The sequence below is a fragment of the Fukomys damarensis genome, unplaced genomic scaffold (assembly GCF_012274545.1).
Source record: "Fukomys damarensis isolate Sample0158 unplaced genomic scaffold, DMR_v1.0_HiC HiC_scaffold_17, whole genome shotgun sequence".
Classification (NCBI taxonomy): domain Eukaryota; kingdom Metazoa; phylum Chordata; class Mammalia; order Rodentia; family Bathyergidae; genus Fukomys; species Fukomys damarensis.
The window spans coordinates 28795964-28813493 of record NW_022900929.1 but is presented as its reverse complement, the minus strand read 5'-3'; the positions used below and the strand labels follow the sequence as shown (position 1 = coordinate 28813493).

The 17530-nt window shown below is 54.4% G+C and overlaps 1 protein-coding gene across 1 annotated transcript in view; it reads left to right on the top strand.

The window, feature by feature from the left end:
• The window catches only part of Cobl (cordon-bleu WH2 repeat protein), a 144622-nt gene that overhangs the window by 19302 nt on the left and 107790 nt on the right, over positions 1–17530 (top strand). The window contains exons 6-7 of the mRNA XM_033765283.1: positions 127–351; positions 15057–15260. Of these exons, the coding sequence (XP_033621174.1) occupies positions 127–351; positions 15057–15260 (429 nt within the window). The remainder of the gene's footprint in view (positions 1–126; positions 352–15056; positions 15261–17530) is intronic.

Here is a 17530-nt window from a genome sequence, read left to right as displayed (position 1 = left end):
AGCTGTGCAGCGCTGGGAGCCCGGGAGGGGCAGTGCTTCTGGGAGGGCCTCCCGCCCAGCTGGAGGTACAGACAGGCCGACGAGAGCATGCATAGGGACTGAACACCTGCCACCTGCGGCCTAAAGAAGCAGCGGTTTATTTTGGCTCACGGTTTCAGAGGCTTCAGTCCAAGGCAGGAGCACCTGGCAGAGGGCATGCAGGAAAGATACTTGGTCCGTGGTGCCAGGAAGCAGAGCACAGGGAAGATCCAGAGAGGAAGGGGCCACGGGCCGGATACAGTCCCCGGGGTCCGCTCCCTCCAGCCAAACTGCGATCCCTGAGAGCCACTCTGTTAGGAACCCATGTCTGAGGTGAGTGCAGAGTCCAGTCCCTCCCCTGGAGCGCTGGGTCCTGCAAGGTGCCGTGAGCCTGAACAAGCACAGACCTGGAGGCAGGAGCTGGGTTTCCGAGCACGGGAGGCAGTCAGGGCAGTGAACACAGGTGCGCTTCAGGGTGCGCAGGACTGTCGGTTGCATTTGAGGTGAGGAAGGACAGAAGAGCACAGTCCCACCCAGTGAAGCAGGGTAGAGAGAAGATGAGTGAGCAGAGCCGGAAGAGATGCGAGCTTGCCCTCTCAGGCCCCCGTGCTCTCTGTGTCTGCAGGACGTGTGGATGGAGGGTGGGGATGTCCTGGGAGGGCTCCGTGCCAGGTGTGGTGATAGTTTCTGGAGGAAGTGGGTTTCTGTGCTATGTGTTACACCTGGGGGACAGCAGAGGGGCTGAGGCAGGGGAGCTGGCCCCTGGGCTGTGACAGGAGAGTAACCTGTCCACCTCCTGCACTGTCACAGAAGAAGCACGCATGGGACTCTGTCCCTGGAAGACGGGCTTTGGAAATGAAAGGTTTTGGCCACAGCGGTGGCTGCTCCATCACCTGACTGCAGCTCCCCAGGTGAGGAAAGCACGCTGTCTACGTCACTCACTCAGGATGGTGGCCTCTGCAGTGAGCCCACAGGCTGAGGCTGTCTGTCCCACAGCGCACCTGTCCCATCCTTACAGCTTCCTTCCCTGCAGAGCTGCACTTTGAGGGGAGGGACTTGGGCTGCGTGCGGCGTGGTATTCGCAGCGCTTCCACAAGCAACTTCCCATGCTACCCGGGCTCCAGTGCGCAGATGGTGTCACTGTCCACATCTCTGTGGAGGGTAAGAAGACAGCAGACAGCACTCACGCTGTGGGGCATGGGGTGGCTCGCGTGACCTTAGTCTCCTGACAGGTTCCGGTGGGGCATTGTCCTGTGGCAGGGGCTGGTGGGATAGGAACCTGCGTGGTGCAGCCAAGCTGCAGAAAGCCGCAGGGCTGTGTTGCCCTGTGGGGCACCGTGTGGGAGGAGTAGGTTTCCACAGTGACTAATATGACCTTTTAAAAATATGTACTAGGGTTTGAAGCCAGGGCCTTTACACTGAGCTGCCTCCCCAACCCTATTTTTTATTTTGAATTTTGAGACAGTCTCTCTGAAGTTGCTGACTCGAGGCTTGAACTAGACATCCTCCTGCCTCAGCCTCCCAAAGTGCTGGGATGACAGACACAAGCTACCAATGTCCCCTATCTTGTCTTTCTAATGCGAAGACTCCTGGAAAGTTGGAAGAGTACAGAGGCCCCCATGTGCTCTTCTCCGCCCCCTTGTGGCCACATTATTCCAAACAAGTAGCCGGCTGCAAAACAGGAGGCGGTCACTGGCACAACCCAATCCATCCTCCTCCTGCTGTCCACACCCTGAATCCTCCTCTCTTCCCCAGCAGCCGAAGGTGTTGTACCGATGGGATCCTGTGTTTCATGACTTTTTTCGAGTACTGAGGATTGAACCCAGGGTCTTTACACTAAACTACGTCCCCAGCCTTTTAAAACACTTTTTCTTTTTGAGACATGGCCTCAATGAGTTACCAAGTTGCCCAGGTTGGACAGGACCTGGCCAGTCTCCTGCCTCAGCCTCCCAGAGTGCTGGGATGATAGGTGTGTGATACCCAGCTCTTTACCTTTTCACCACCTCGAACTGCACCACAGCTCTGGCGTCCTTTGAGAATGGTGCTTGCGCCCAGTGTGTGCATGTGGAGCTGTGCTGGAGGCCAGAGTCCCTGCATCTTGTAGATAAAGGAAGCTTCTAACCTGGCTGATTCCATGTTCTAAGAGAAATAGTGAGCTACAGAAAGTTTATCTGATGAAAACTCGCCTGCCCTGTCATCCTTCTCAAGTGCCGTTCATTCCTGTCCTCTGCTTCGCTCCCAAATGCTCATACTGACTGATGAGTGTGCAAATGAACACGAATTTGCTGTTCGAATTTTAAGGCTGCAGCACCACCAGTCTTCACAGCTGTAATTCCAGTCCATTATAATCCTCCTCCTGCACTGCTGGGCCAAATCGCTCAGGAATCTGCCGTCCTCTCAGCCTGTCCTTTGGGAATAACAGGAAGGACAGGAAGGAAATAGAGTCTAAGAGAGGTAAGGTTGAGATGCAGGAGTGAGGCGAATTGAGACCCTCACCCAGGGCATGGCCCTCTGTGTGCTACCCAGGCTGCTGAGCCACCAGCAGCACAGTTTGTATCCCTGGCCTTAGGCCTTCTTGGGCTGCAGGACATGTCAAAGCCAAAGGTACTTTCCTGTTTTCCAGTTTACTCTGCAAATGCTTTCACCGGCAGACAGATATCTTCAGCACCTTCGCTCATTGTATAAAAGTGAGCTGTGCTTTTTCAGGCTCAGCAGCAGCAGAACTGGTGCCATGAGTCAGTGATACCATCAAGGCGGTGGCTGTGTCTTTTCCCTCGGCTGTCCTCTGTGTCACATGTTCTTGCGAGAAAACCCAGGCTTTCTGGTAACTGCCAAGGTGAAGTGCGTCTCTGGGCTCGGTGGAGGGGCTGTGGATGAGCAGTGGCCCTCAGTGGCCTGAGCTTGGCCAGGGGGGATACTGGGGCCTGGAAACCTGCAGGCTGTGCAGGGCGCTGCAGAACATGGGGACACTCCCTCCAGCAGGGCCAGCGCCTCCCTGGGAGTGGCATCCTGTGGGGGAGCAGAGCGGGGACTCGGGTGCAGCTGTGGGCCAGGTGTGCGTTGCAGCGCAGGAAATCCCAGCATCCCTGGGCTCCTGGGGCTGAGGTTCCACGTCTGTCACAGCTTGTCCTGGAAGGAGGCTGGGGCTGGGCGCTATTGACTGGTTGGCCACTCTGTTCAGCTGCCCGCCACTTCAGCTGCTTTACCACACGTGTGCTTCTGAACACACATGGTGAGACCAAAACATGCAGTTAGTTGAATGCTTAGAATTTATTACAAGGCACGGCATTGCCAGGAGCCCCCCTCAGGACCGTCCCCCGCCTTTGAACACATCCCATCCTTCTTGCCACTTTCTGGAGCAGCTTTGGAAGCATGTTTTTGTGATTGCCTCAGGGTCCTGAACCAGTTCCAAATGTTTCTGGCAATTTCTGTCAAATTCAAACACAGTGCCTTATCCTCTTCCCCTTATTCACTGGATCTGGCACTGTGCAACTCCCAGCTCTTCCAAAAGGTAAAAATGACCATGAAAGGGAAATAAATGTGTTAGACTTAATCGGGGCTCTTGAAGTACAGCATTCTTGGCTGGATTTCATCCTCCACAGAGGTAGGCCCACTCAGTGGCCTGGAGGACTGGGGTCCACGTCCTCCCTCGTGTGTCCATTTCCTCACTCGGCCTGAACAGCCACCCTGGCCCCCAGGCCATTTAGGGTAGCAGAAGGCCAGGTGAGGTGCGGGCCTGCTTGGGGCGCCCCCTGGTGGGGATAGGAGTGTGATGTCCCCTCCTGGGCAGGCAGACACTGAGAAAACAGAGGCTTCCTCACACTTCACTGACCTAAATGGTGCTTAGTGAGCATGTGGTCCACGCTAGTGATGAAGTGTTCCATGCCCTTAACACACATTCCCGAGGCCAGCCCACACTGATAGCTGCTTTGGCCCCCTTGTGCCGAGCCTGTGTCTGCAGCTCCTCCGGCTCACGTGGTCCTGAGCCTCTGCCCTGGGCCGGGCGGGCGAGGAAAACCACAGGGGCACAGCAAGAGCAGACAGCGGCTTCTGTGCTGAGCTGGATGCAGTATGGGGTCACGGGTGTTTTCCTAAGTGCCCGGCTCTGCACAGCAGAGGCAGTAAGGGTGACCTGAGGTGGAGACTCACCAGCTCTCCCTCCCCTCTGCCCAGAGTTGGCGATCTGTGGACAGCCGGCTAAAGCTCGTTTTGCTGGGGTCTGTAAGCTAAGAATTCCTAAAAGTTTTATTTTATTTTTTTTATGAGAAGGAGGATAGAATTTTGTACCCTAAGAAAATGCTGTGCATCCCCAAGATTAGTGTCTACGAGGGCAGCTGCACTGGTAAACAGTGCGGTTCATTCTCTTATGTGTTTCTCTTGTGCCACAGTGCTTGAGCAGTTGTGACAGAGCCCAGGACCCCAAAGTTTAAGACATTCACTGTCTGCCATTTCTGGAAAGTGTTCGCCGACCCTGACCTGAAGCACAACACAGTGCCATTTCCCGGTGGGCTGTATTTGCCCATTGACTACCCCCCACCCCCCAGGGGCTCTGAGTGAGGGATTGGGACAGCCTGTAGGGGCCACCACTGGGCAGCATTTCTATCCACCAGGTCCAGTGGGTATAAATGAACCCAAAGGCATATACAACAAGCAAATAACCAAGAAGTGATAAACACTGAATAGTTACTATTTGTTGCTTTGACCTAGTTAGTGCATTTGGTCATAAGTCCATGTAACCTAAATGTCCATAATGAGCATGGTACTAACAGTCCAGAAATTCTGGCAGCGAGCTCCTGGGAGCCATAATGAGCAGTGCAGGGTGCACATGGCTAGGGTACCAAGCTGGAGGGGTGTGTGGAGGGGCACTGGTTCCCTTCAGTTGGAGTGCTCAGAAGGATTTCCTGACCTGTGTCTTTGGGATCAGGCAGAGTTGCCAGGGAAATGGGAGAGGAGACCCAAGATGGGGCAGCATCTGTCTGCCGGCCTGGCCAACAGGTCAGTCACCTGCCTGCTTGCTGAGCTGCCACTCGGTCCTTGCTGCAGGCAGGGTGACATTAGAATGAACTGTCCATGGTGCGGCAGCGTGACCTATGACGTCCACTAGCAGTCCCGGGCAGGACTTCAGGGGGCAAGCAGTTCACAGCCTCCAGAGTCGGGACACCCCAGCTTCTGGGCTGAAATCCTGGCTCGCCTTTTTTGGGAAACCCGCCACTGTAAAACACCATGGAAAAATCACTCCGTCGTGTTGCTCTACTCAAATATGTCTTTCGTTTTCATTGTTAGTGTTGTTTCTGAAATAGAGGCACAAGTTTGAATACACTCCCTGAAAGCATTTTTTTCTTTTTTTATTATACACAGGCCACATGACTTAAGGCATCATAGAGGAGAGGACATATGACAATAATTCTATGATTTCTATCAGTACTGCACTACAGTTTCAGAAAAGTTAGTGGCAAAACTGTGCAGACTTGTGGCATAATTTGTTTACCGTAACTTACTCTGTTTCATGTTTTCTAAAAACAACTTAGTGGGCCAGCTTAGTTTAGCCAGAACCCTGAGTTCCATCCCCCGCCCTGAAAAAGCTGTTGTCGAGGGACTGAGGTGATTCCTTCATGGGCGCTGAGCTCACAGAGCCAAGCAGTGGCCCCCCGTCAGCCCCATTATGGATGTATGTTTGTGACGGTGCCGAGTACATTCACATGCGGGTCCCAGCAGGTCCTCCCTCCTGCCCAGGGCTGCATCCACTTGGACGACTTTCCCAACCTTCCTGCTGTTCACAGAGCAAAGTGATTTTGCCAAGCTTCAGTGTATTCTTCTCTGGACCCTGCTGGCTTCTCTTGCCCCTCCGGTCTGGAATTCCTGCCGCTGGCACTGTTGCAGCCCCGCCACCCTCGCTGGGCAGCTCTGGCTTGTGGGTGATGGCAGCGGCTCCCAGGTGAACGCTGGTGCCCGGAGCCTGCCAGGCACTCGGCTCAGGTTTCGCCAGCCCAGGCTTCTGGGGAGGCCCGGCACCTATTTTGAGAAACAGTGCAGTGGCAGTGAGGTTGTCGAATGTCACATTTCCAGGGAGAATTAAAGGCACCAGTACTCGCAGTCGGGGGGCGTGGCTCTGTGTTCACACGTTTTCCTGTCTTCCTTCCTCCACTGCTTTTGCCGAAAGTAACCCAGGCTGTGCAGTAGCATGATCTCAGTTTTTCCATTTTCTGTAGGCAGCAAGAGCTCTGTTCATTAACAGAGGCAGGAATGACATTGTTGAGCCATTGCCTTGGAAGCAGTAAGTGAATAGTCCAGCTGGGTTTTGTTTTTTATTTTTGATTTGCTGCACAAGCTGTAGTCACAGCCCTTTGGAACTGTGGATCTCACTAAGTTACTAAATCTCCTAGATTGGCCTCAAATTTTCACTCTTCCTGCCTCACTCTTCCTGTTGAGATTACAGGTGCGTGCCACCGTGCCCAGCTTGTTTAGCTGTTCTTAAAAGCAAATATGCACAAGTTTATAGGCAGCATTGCAATGAAGCTGTCAAAATGCCGGCCCAGAAAGCAGACATTTCTGGAAGACCTTGGTGAGGGAACATCTTGTGGGGGTCACTTCTGTACCCTGCAGTGTTACGGTGTACATGGCCCAGGCACAGGGCGGCGGGTTCATTTTCCTGAGGAATTCTCTGAGCTCACTTCTGTTCCCATCAGTGACTGGTTCTGTAGATAGCTGGATGGTCTGATTTCTCAGCCTTTCAGTTATCAACAAAAGTCAATAGAAACCGTGCACTTATCAGGCCACAGCCAAGGCGCATTTTGGGGTAGGGCGTCCTAATCCCAGCCCTGTAGGTTTTATCTTGGGGTCCCCAATCACTTTGCTTCTCTCTCACACTTTGCTGGAAGGAACTTAATACAGCTGTTTCTCTTATTCCCACCAAAGGGGAGAAAACCCACATTGTGTGGCTTGTCAAAAGCAAATCGCTCTCCTAGACATTTTCTTGCCCTGTGGTGTTGGTGTTTCTGCTCTGCCTGGGTTAGGGCTATTGAGGCCTCTTGCCCTACACACTCTGCCGTGGACCCAGGGGAAGGGTGTGGGCCGAGCCATAGAACCCGGGGCTCATCTGGCCTGGCCGGCCTTCTCCAGGGAGCTGGTGGGAAGCCGAGGCGGAGGCCTGTGAATCATCAAATACCTGCTGCCTCCGAACATGGTGCAGCCATTGAGGGATGAAGGAATTCCATTTGAACTAACGTCTGCAAAACTTCAGTCTGGCGTGGACAGAATTGCTGCTTGTGTTTATTTCTTCCTATACTTCCCGGTGCCGCCTGCCATCTCCATGGTTACGAACTAAGTCATCCTCCTTTCCACAGATGCCTACTGCGTTGGTCAGTGACGCATGCATCGCTTCTCTGGCATTTTCATGGTGTGTGGCTTAGCATGGCCACACGGCCCAGGAAAAAACAGAACAAACAATTGGCAGAAAGTCATTTGAAGTCTGGCGGTTACTCCTTAAGGAAAGGAGTGCCCCTGCTACCCAGGCCACAGCTCAGGGGGAGGGGCAGGAAGGCCTCTGTGGGTGCCTGGCTGTGGCATCTGCAGTAGGTTTCTGGTGCCCACTGCAGGGGAGGCTGGGCAGCATGGACAGCAGGGTGGACCATTGTGCAGGGTCACAGTGGGTTCTGAGATGCCAAGCCCTGAGCAGGACCTCCCAGGGACGGAGTTGTTTGGTCTCTGCCTGGTTCTGTGGTCATCATGGATGGGCAGCAGGTTAAATACACCTTGGCGAGGAGCTTTGAACCCAAACCTTTCTGCCACCTCTCAACACATTGAGTGGGGCTCTCTATGAAGAGTCCCCAACTCTGTCCTCTGTCACTTCTGCTTTCCTCCGCCCATAGCAGCTTGGGGAGGGAGTGGCAGGTGGGGACAGGGTAGAGGGTGCCCGCCAGTAGTGCAGACAGTGAGGTTCTGGTGAGATCAGACAGAGCCTGACCCAGTGGGCAGCAGGGACCTGGAGACTTTGCCTCGGGGGACGGCAGGAGAACGATGTTTGTGAGGGAGTCGACTCTGGACAGGCTGGGGCAGAGGAGACCATAGCCCGGCAGCATGGAGCAGGGGGCTTGTCAGACATGGGAGGAGAAGGAGGAGGTGGCGAAAAGAAAAAGGAGGAGGGAAAGGAAGAGGAGGAGCAAGAAGAGGAGGACAAAGAGGAGACAGCAAGGTGGGAGCCTTGGTGAGTGGAGCCCCGGCCTGAGATGGGGGGCTTAGTTGGAAAGAGCTCTTCCTGGGCACCGCCACGGCCTGCAACCCAAGACCAGTGTGACCTCTGGGGCTTGCAGAAGGCAGGTGACAGCAGGTACGGAGTGGTCTCTGCAGGAAGGAGGTGAAGGAGGCAGTAGCCCAGGGACCTCACTCTGCTTCCTCTGGGCTGCTGGACAGGCCACGCTGCCCCAGTGGGAGAGGGGTCGACCAGAACTCAGGCTGCTGGCTGGGTATATGACACTGCAGCCTCCACAGAGAAGTTGTCAGTGGCCAAAGGTGGGGAGGAGAGAGCCAGAGCCCCCATCCCCAGGCCTGACACCCCTCCAGAGTAGCCCCTGTGTGTCTGCCTGTGTCCCTCTGCTTGGCACAGTCCTGGGCCAGTGCTGTTTGGTAGAAAGCAAATATGAGGTTTGATCCAAAAATACAGTGACTGTTTAAATAAAAATTATAAAGTTATTACAGGAAAAGACACACTGTCATGAACCCCCTCAAAAATCCTCCCCTCACTTTGTACACACTCGTACCATCATCCTTGCCACTTCCTGCAGCAGCTCTGAAGTCCTCTTTCCTGAGGGTCTTTAGTTGTGCCATCCTGGCTGCCTTGATGTCCTGAATGGATTCAAAACATTTCTCTCTTTATCATTTTGACTTTGGGAAAGAACCGGAAGTCACACGGTGCCAGATCTGGTGACTGAGGTGGATGAGGATGTGGATCTTAGGAGCTGCCTTTCAGTTGCATGGTGCTTGGCGGTGGTGTTCACTGTATTTTGGATCACACCTCATTAGGACATTCAGGAAAGAGATCTCTAGAACTCTCCAGAAAGTGGCCAGAACGATGGGCTAAATATGTTCAAAGTGAGGGCAAGAATTTGGGGAGGTCAATGGCAACTTGTGTTTTACCGTAATGATTTTTAAAATTTTTTATTTAACCATTCACTGTATATTTGATCACATCATGTGTGCCTTTCAAGCTTGAAAAGCCACAGGACACTGTCCCCTGAGGCTGGCTACTGGGAACTATGGGTTTCTGGCTACATCACTTTGGGAGGAAGAAAAGAAAAATCAGAACTCGGGGGAGAAGGAACTAAGCCCTGCCAGGGTGATGGCAGGAAGAAACGCCTTGTGTGAATCCCCAGGTGGCGTAAGAGCACAGGCTGCTGGCTCCTGAGGAGACAGCCTCCCAGGGCCAGGGACACGGTGCCTGCGCACCAGCTGGCTGGGAGAAGGCACACCTCCTGCGGGCTTCACGGGAGCTCTGCAGAGCTCTTGGTTTCTCCTGTCGCCTTTCCAGGTCTGTGCCTTTGAACAGTGTGTCTGCGGCGCTGCTCTTGCTGTCCCTCTGCAGAACAGCTTGAGATTTCCTTGCTGGGAGCCCAGACACACATGGCCACCATCTCCAGGTTGTGCCGCTCGGGTGGCATCTCGTGAATAAGTCAGGGCTGCTGGTCCGCCCCCAACCCGGCGCTGGAGGAGCCATTTCGTTTCTCTCGGCTGTGGGACCAGGGCTGCTGTCCTTCCAGGGACCACAGGGCACAGGCCCATGCCAGCCCATGATGTATGCAAACATCGCCTGCTGGTTTGGCAGTGAATAAGTTCTCCTCTGATTCATTTTATTTGTTCAGAATGTTCCAACCTTAGGAAATGAGCACTGCCTATTTTGTGAAAGGAGATCCCCTTGCCCTGTAATGCTCACAATGCCGCGGCTTGAGTTTTTATCTGATCCCTGGCTCCAGCCCGCAGTCTCTGCCCATCTCAGCTCGGGCTCTTTCTTAACTTGCCAGCACTGGGTAATCACTGTGGGACCCGGCTCTCAAATGTTCCTCTCTGAATATTTACTTGATGTGCAAGGAGATAACAACCTTCCCGTATATGCAGGCCCCTGCCTTTAGGGTTTGGTGAGGATTATGGACAGCGTTTGCTATTACGTCCTGGAGAACCCTATCTGGGAAGCTGATCTTTCTTTTTATGTTGAGTTCCTGAAAGCCTCCCCCAGCCCCAGGTCAGATCTATGAAATTCTATTGTGAGTAGAATTTCTTAGTCAATTCTGAATGCATTCAGGGCACAAATGAGCTTTTATTGGGAATCTTAAGGAGCTAGCTTCTACTTTCCCCTCACAGAGATAAGAAAGAGGGTTTTTGTTAATTCCAAAGAGTAAACCCGCTAATAGTAGTGGAAGTAATTATAATGTGCTTCCAGCCTTTGAGCACCATGTCTCCTCATGGAGACCACAGGAATCCTCTCCTTAACCCTCACAAAAGCCCTTGAGCTCTCCTTCTGTTCAGCTCTTGGGGAAACTGAGGCTCACGGAGTGGAGTAGCTTGCCCGAGTCCGTCTTCTGTTGGAGGGTACACAGCATGGTGGTATCTGTGCTTCAGTGACCTGCTGTCTTTCTGGCCCCGCCTCACGTGGCAGAGGCTTCCAGCTCCCAGAGCTGTATCTGGAACCCACATCCCGAAGACAGGGGCCTGCATTGCCCTGTGATGTGGCCCATGCCCACTGCCTGAACTGCAGTGGTTTGAATGGGCTTCCAGCCTGCTGTGACCTGCCTGCCTGCCTTAGCCTGTGCTGATCCAGATCTTCACTTAGGCAGTATTCTGGTGAAGCTTTGTGTTCAAGGGTACATATAGGAGGGAGAGCTTGGGAGGCCCTGGCATGGGTGCACTGGGCTCTGAGATGTGTGGCAGGGGTTCTGAACCCCGTGTCCCTTCATTCTCCGTGGTTGACCCACATTGTGAAGAAGCCCTGGTGCTTCTTGCTGTGGAGAAGGCTCGTGGCTTTTGCTGGATGCCCAGAGGAGCCTTGACCCCTAGAGACATTGAGGAACCCTGGAGACGGACCCAACTCCTGGCCCACCCACCTGTGCCTGCCACCAGCCCTGCCATTGTCCTTCTGTCCTCCTTGGCCACCACCTCTCCCTGTCCCTGAGCCTGTCTTGACAGGCCCAAGATTCTGCCTGAGTCACAGGGACTCTTGACAGAGGTCGTCCAGATCCTCATCTGAGGGGCAGGCTTGTCACTTTGTAGTTCTGTGGCAAACTTCGCCTGAGTGGCCCCTGACAGCGTCCCTGTGGGTACCAGCATGGTAGCCCGCAGAGGGTCTGGATTGCTCCTGTTACCCCAGGGTCTTTGGTTTTCAAAAAGTACTTAAAAGAGGTAGAAGCACTTCATGGCTAAGTAGTATCCCAGGCCCCAGAAGACCCCACTGGAACTCCAGTCAGCTCCAGGAAGCCAGGCTTGGCTCCCTGACATCCACCCCAGGCTTGTTCCCTGGCAGGGCTCCTGCTGACCCGTCTTCTCACTGCTAAGCAGGAGAGTGTGGTGCCTCTTCCCTTGGACTTGGGTCTGGAGCTGTGGCTGGGCACAGAGGGAAATCGAGGCAACCTATTGACAGCCCCCACGCTCCCTTCTAGGTGCAGAACCCAGGGTGTGGAATAGCTCCCCAGTGTGCCTGGCTTCTCAGTGGGTTTCCTGTGAGCACTCGCTCCCTGTTCTCTGCAGCCCTGTTGTCAGTGGGGAGCTACACAGACCTCAGGGAGAGCAGCTCTGACCCTGCGGCCTTCTGTGTTTGTACGGTGACGGATGTTATACCACGTCCGCAGGCTGGCTCCACTGGTGTGGTGGAGGCCGCAGGAGGCGGAATACCTGCCCAATCTGCAGGCCTGGCAGCCTGCCCCTGTCACCATGGAAGCTGGTTTAATTCAGCAGCCCACCCCCTGAGCCTGACACTCGTGTCCCTGATGCCTTAGTGCCTCTGGGTTTTAGGAGCAGGCATCAAGCCCTAGCTGCAGGCTGGGAGCCTCTGAAGATCCAGGCAGGCGCCATCCAGACCCTGCCTGGGGGGTGGCGGGCCAGGCTCCTTTGGAGCTGACCCATGACTGAGATGTGAACGTGCTCCTCTCTCCATGCCTGCCCAGGCATGCCCGGCTTCCCCAAGACCCTGAAGGAGTGGGGCTGCTGCTCAGTGACTCAGCTCTAAACAGCCCAGAGCCTAGGTCGGGGTGGGGGGTGGGGGGGCAAGGAGAACGCCTGTGGCCTAGCCTGTGTGTTCACATGGGTGGGAGCACCTGCTGGGCCAGGGCCAGGTTCCTGCTTCACAGGCTCTGAGGGTCCTGCTGTCTCTCCTTCCCACCCCATGCTCTGCACAGGTTCTGAGCAAGGTGTTGCTTACTTGGTGAGAACCTTCAGGGTTCTCAGGGCCAAACTGCTTTAAAAATGGTTAATACTTGGAGTGTGATGGCACTTGCCTATTATCCCAGGATCCCAGAGGCTGAGGCAGGAGGATTCCATGTTCTTTCTGGGGACATTTGTGTTTCCCACCATGACTATTCTCAGGAGGCCACTGATCAACTCCAGAGCAGCCAGGCCTGCAGGTTGGAGCCAGAAGGAGGACCCAGCCTGGTCTCCACTATGTGGGCCATCGGCAAGGGCAGCCTCTTTCCCTCTCCTGGAGACCCTCCTGCCACATCCCTGTCCCACCTCTGCACCCCAATGGGCTCAGCATCCCTCTTCTCCTGTAGCCAGCTGCTAGAGGGGTGAGGGCACCCAGCGGGCAGAGGCTGAAGGTCCTGGGAAGGGGGCTGATACCAGAGCTGTGATGATCATGTAGCCCTAAGTATGATGTTGATGTGGGCAGGGAACTCCCCGCATAGCATTTACCTTGTCAGTCTTTTTTCTGGGGACTTTCACAGAGCTACATCTGCAGCCCTTTCTGATTTGAGACTGGGTCTCGCCAGGTCCCTGCATCGCCCAGGCTGGCTCCAGTTTGCCACGTCCTGCCTCAGCCTCCCTGAGCACCCTAGGGGTCACAGGCATGCGCCACCAGGCCAGGCATGTCAGGCATTTTGAAGCACGAGTTTCAGAAGCATTCAGTGCATTCCAACTTAAGTGCCACCGCCACCTCCTGCATCCATTCGCAGAACTTTATTCAGATCGCAGGGTGAGAGCTCTGTGCCCTTTCCAGACTCCCACAACTGTGCCCACTTTCATCACCGTGGGTTCTGTGACTCTACACCTAGGACCAGCAGAGTGCTGAGGTCGGACCTGGATGTTCACTGGCTCCCCACGCTCTGCCAGACGCCAACAGAAGCGGGGAAATGTAGCAACAGAGATTGATAAATGTAGATTTCTGTGTCAGTGGCTTTGATCAAACGATGTAAGAACTGCTCCAAAACCTTGTCCTATTTTCCTGTAAAGGGGCCTTTTGGGTCTTACTGGTCAGGTGGCCAAGGGCTCTTCTCCCCAGTCCTGCCTGCAAGGGCCTGCAGAGCCCCCTGAGGTGCTGCCCAGGGCAGGGAGGGAGGAGGTGGGAGAGCGCCGGTCCAGCAGGGGCGCTGTCGGGATCTCCGGGAGCAGTGGCAAGGAGAGGGCCAAGGTCAGCAAGGACCTTCAGACCCCGGGGTGTGGGTGTCGTGTCCAGCACGAGGGGACAGAAGTGTCCGCCACGCCACTGAGCCAGAGGAAGCATGAAGACAGCTTGTGCTGTGCAAGTGTTCAAGGTCTTACCAGTTTTTTCTTTTCCAAAGGAGCTGGAAGTGTAATGTCATGAGTGCTAAATGCGCTGTTTTGAGAAATGCTGGCTCCCTTCCTGCGTGCACACACACACACACACACACACACACATGTACACTGTGCACACATGAAGCCCGCTTACAAAACCCCTCTGCCCTGCTTCACAGCCAGTGGGCTGCAGTTCCCGGCCTGGCCACAGATGCCCTTGGGGGCGCAGCATGCAGGGAGCAGCAGGGGAAGGGGTGTGTAGTGTGCACCTGCGTGGGAGCAGGTTGCAGGTTCCTGCTCTGGGCACTCCTGCCCTGGCCCTGTGCGGTGGGCGGAGATGAAACCGTATCAGGAGGCAGTTCTGGGTGCTTGGGGACAGAAGCCTTATTTGGATAATAAACCTCCAGCCCCGTAGTCCTGTGGCAGAGCTGGCTGCATACACGCGGGGTCCCTGGCTGCTTCCTGCAGGCCGAGTACTCTGAAGGAGCTGGAAATGATGAGGTCTGAGCAGAGCATACAGAGAATGCTTGAGTTTTAAACAAATGTGTTATAGTAATGAACACACTGCCAGTCACCACCCTCAAAATCCTCCCCTTGCTCAGAACACACTCATCCATCATCCTGGCCACTCCTCCAGCAGCTCTGGAGTGCTCTCTCCTGACAGTCAGCAATTGCACTGCCCTGGCTGCCTCAGTGTCCTGAATTGCCTCAGAATGTTTCCTTTTCCTGGTCATTTTGACCTTGGTAAAGAGTGGAAGTCCCGCAGTGCCAGACCAGGTGAACGAGGTGGAGGAGGATGCAGCATCGTGTGTTTATGGGCTGCCTTTCTGTTGATGGCACTCAGCAGCAGCACTCACTGTATTTCTGATCACGCCTCATAAAGACCCTCAGGAAAGAGGACTCCAGAGCGGCTTCAGAAAGTGGCAAGAACAGTGGGATAAGGGTGTTCAAAGAGTATATGTTGGGGGAGTATTTTGAGAGGGATTATGGCAGTGCATCTTTTGCTATAGTATTTTTTTTTTATTGAGTTTATTGGTACATTTAGGGATACAGTACAGTTACATTTATTGTTGGGATCATGTACCTTTACATGGCAAGTCTTGATTCTCATTTTTTTTTTTCCCCTTACCTCTGCCCTCTGCTATAGTATTTTTTATTGAAACACTCCTGGTAGTATTTGATCGTATCTCAAAGTCTGCCTTTTAGACTGCCCAACAGGAAGGCATGCCAAAGCAAAAGCAGATGCTCAGAGCAGGTGTGGGGCTGTGTGGAGCATGCACGGTGTGATCGGTGCTGTTATCTTCCTACAGGAGGAAGATGAAGGCCCGTGCTCCCCCACCTCCGGGGAAGCCAGCCCTGCTGAGGGACCCCACAGACCTGATGCCTCCCTGTGACATGGCCCTCGGCTACCCCCAGAACCTCATCCACCAGCAGGAGGCGCTGCGTGACAGCACTGTGGACGTCACCGTGGTCCTGCCCAGCGGGCTGGAGAAGCACAGTGTGGTCCGCGGGAGGTAAGGGCCATGCTGAGCTCACTGCACCCCATATGGGTAGGGATCCCACAAGGGCCATAGGAACATGAACCCCTGAGCCGTCCCTGGAATGCATGTGAAGCCTGGCCTGCTGGGCTCCCCTTGTCCTTCAGGAGAGAACTCCACTGCTGAGCCTCCTCACGTGGGGTCTCCCCAGAAGGGTACAGCAACTGAAAGTCACCTCAGGGGCTGTGAGTGGGCCCGGTGGACACTGCCCACACCCCCACCCGTCTCATGTGGCTTCACAGACGCCACTGTCTGGTGCAGTGGCAGCAGGATGGCAGGGGCTACTCCACGCGTGGGGTCCTGCTTGTGGCCATCGTCCCTGCTGGGGTTGCAGCCCAGAAGATGCCAGAGACCTGCCCAGGGCCGGTGTGGGAGGTGCCAGGGGTGGCCAGTACCTTGTGGCATTCCCGTGGCCTGGGTTTGTGCACCAGGCAGTGGGGCTGTGAGAGTCTGTGTTTCTTTGTCTTAGAGCCCTCAGCACTGTTAAGTAAATTTTCCACCCAGTTCTCCTCCGAACTGAAGAAGTATGCCATGGCACGCACCTTCCTCTTGAAATGTTCTAGAGCATGCAAGACACATTGCCGGTGGGTGTGTTAAGGCCTGTTCCCATCCCTGTATGCTGGCCCAATTCCTAGTTACATATTTTTTCCAAAAAAATGTCAATGTCTTCTGTCTCAGTACTGTGAGGCCCGGATCTGCTCTTCTAGATGTGGGAGGGAAGATGGGGTGCATGCCTGGAAAGGAAAAACCTCTTCTAAAAGATGCTTTTAAAGGAACACATTCTTCTACCAGTAGCCTTAGCCTCCTCTTTCCTGATAGAGCAGAAGTTGCCTGCACGCAGCTTTGTAAGGTCATTATCCAAATAAGGAACAACTTCAACAGTCGAATGTTTGGGTCACTTCTCTGGTCTCAAAGCGAGTTCCCATCCCCTCTCCCAGGGCGGCTGCAGTGGTACAGGCAGAACAGGGTCCCAGCTTCCTCAAGACACCTGTGCCAGGGACATGGCCCTGTGCGTAATGCTCTTCGGTGATCCAGGAGTGGGCTGAAGTGGGCTCTGTCTCCAAGCAGAGACCTAGTTGAGTTATTCTCTGTGGTTCTCTCCACTGTGTGAGTGTGGTTTCAGTAGAAAATTCGCTCAGCTTTCCACGACCACCAGCCTGGACTATGTGCTCCAGACATAAAGATTCTCATGAGGAAAATGTGTCAGCAGTCAAGAGCTGATGGCCGCAGGCTGCAAATCAGTGGTCTTTCTTCATTTTTGAGCTTCTCTGAATTGAGACATGAAAGTCAGGGCTCTGGGCCATGCTGAAGCAGAGGTGAGCAGATGTCCAGGTGCTGTATGACCAGCCCCGCCCAGGAGAGCCGGAAGGAGGAGCGAGGAGGCCTGGTGGAGCCCGGGTGAGCCAGAGGGAGCCTGGGAAGAGGTGCGTCTGGAGTCCGGCAGGACGGATGTCACTTCTGCCCCAGGGTCCTACGGTACACCCAGGCTCTGTGCAGCATGGCTATGCGGATGCCCAGGGACAGGTATGAGCTGCCTGTTCTCCGATCCAGGACTGGGTGGAGAGGGCAGGTGACATCACTCACCTATGAGTAGCTTTGAGGCAATCGACTGTGTCTGGGCCCTGGTGGCAGGGGACCCTCAGAGAGCACCAGACTTCTCACAGCCTGACACAGGGGCTCGGGCTCCCCAGGAGCCTCTGAGGTACAGGCCACAAAAGGCCAGGGCACAGGAAGGGCACAGTCCCATGCGTTTCTGGACCTCATGTGCCGTCTCCTGTTCAGGGAACCTGTCTCATGCAGTCAACTTCTGGGCAGGTAGGCTGTCTGGTCCTCCTGGGTCCTGCCTTGGCCTATCTGTGTCTCCAACACCACCATCCGTTCCCAGGGTGTCAGTACATGGGTGGGCGAAGCAGGGGGGAAGCTCCAGCGGGCCAGGCCTGACAGACATCTGCATCCCAGGGTGTGGGCCCCAGGCACTGTGCCCCACCCCAGTGTCCCCCTACGCTGGGCCCTCAGGAATTCACAGTCACATGGAGGATTAGTGCTCCTCCCATAGTCACCAAGCTCACAAACACAGTGTTTTTTGACTGTTCACTTAGAGAATTATGTTTATCAAAGGAAGAAATATAGAAACTCTACTCACTTTTAAAAGTTAAAAACAGATCACAGCAAATGCCCAAAATTAAATTTCAGTTCTAAATGGTACGCACTTAAAAGACATCGGGAACAGAGTGGTAAAGTTGGAA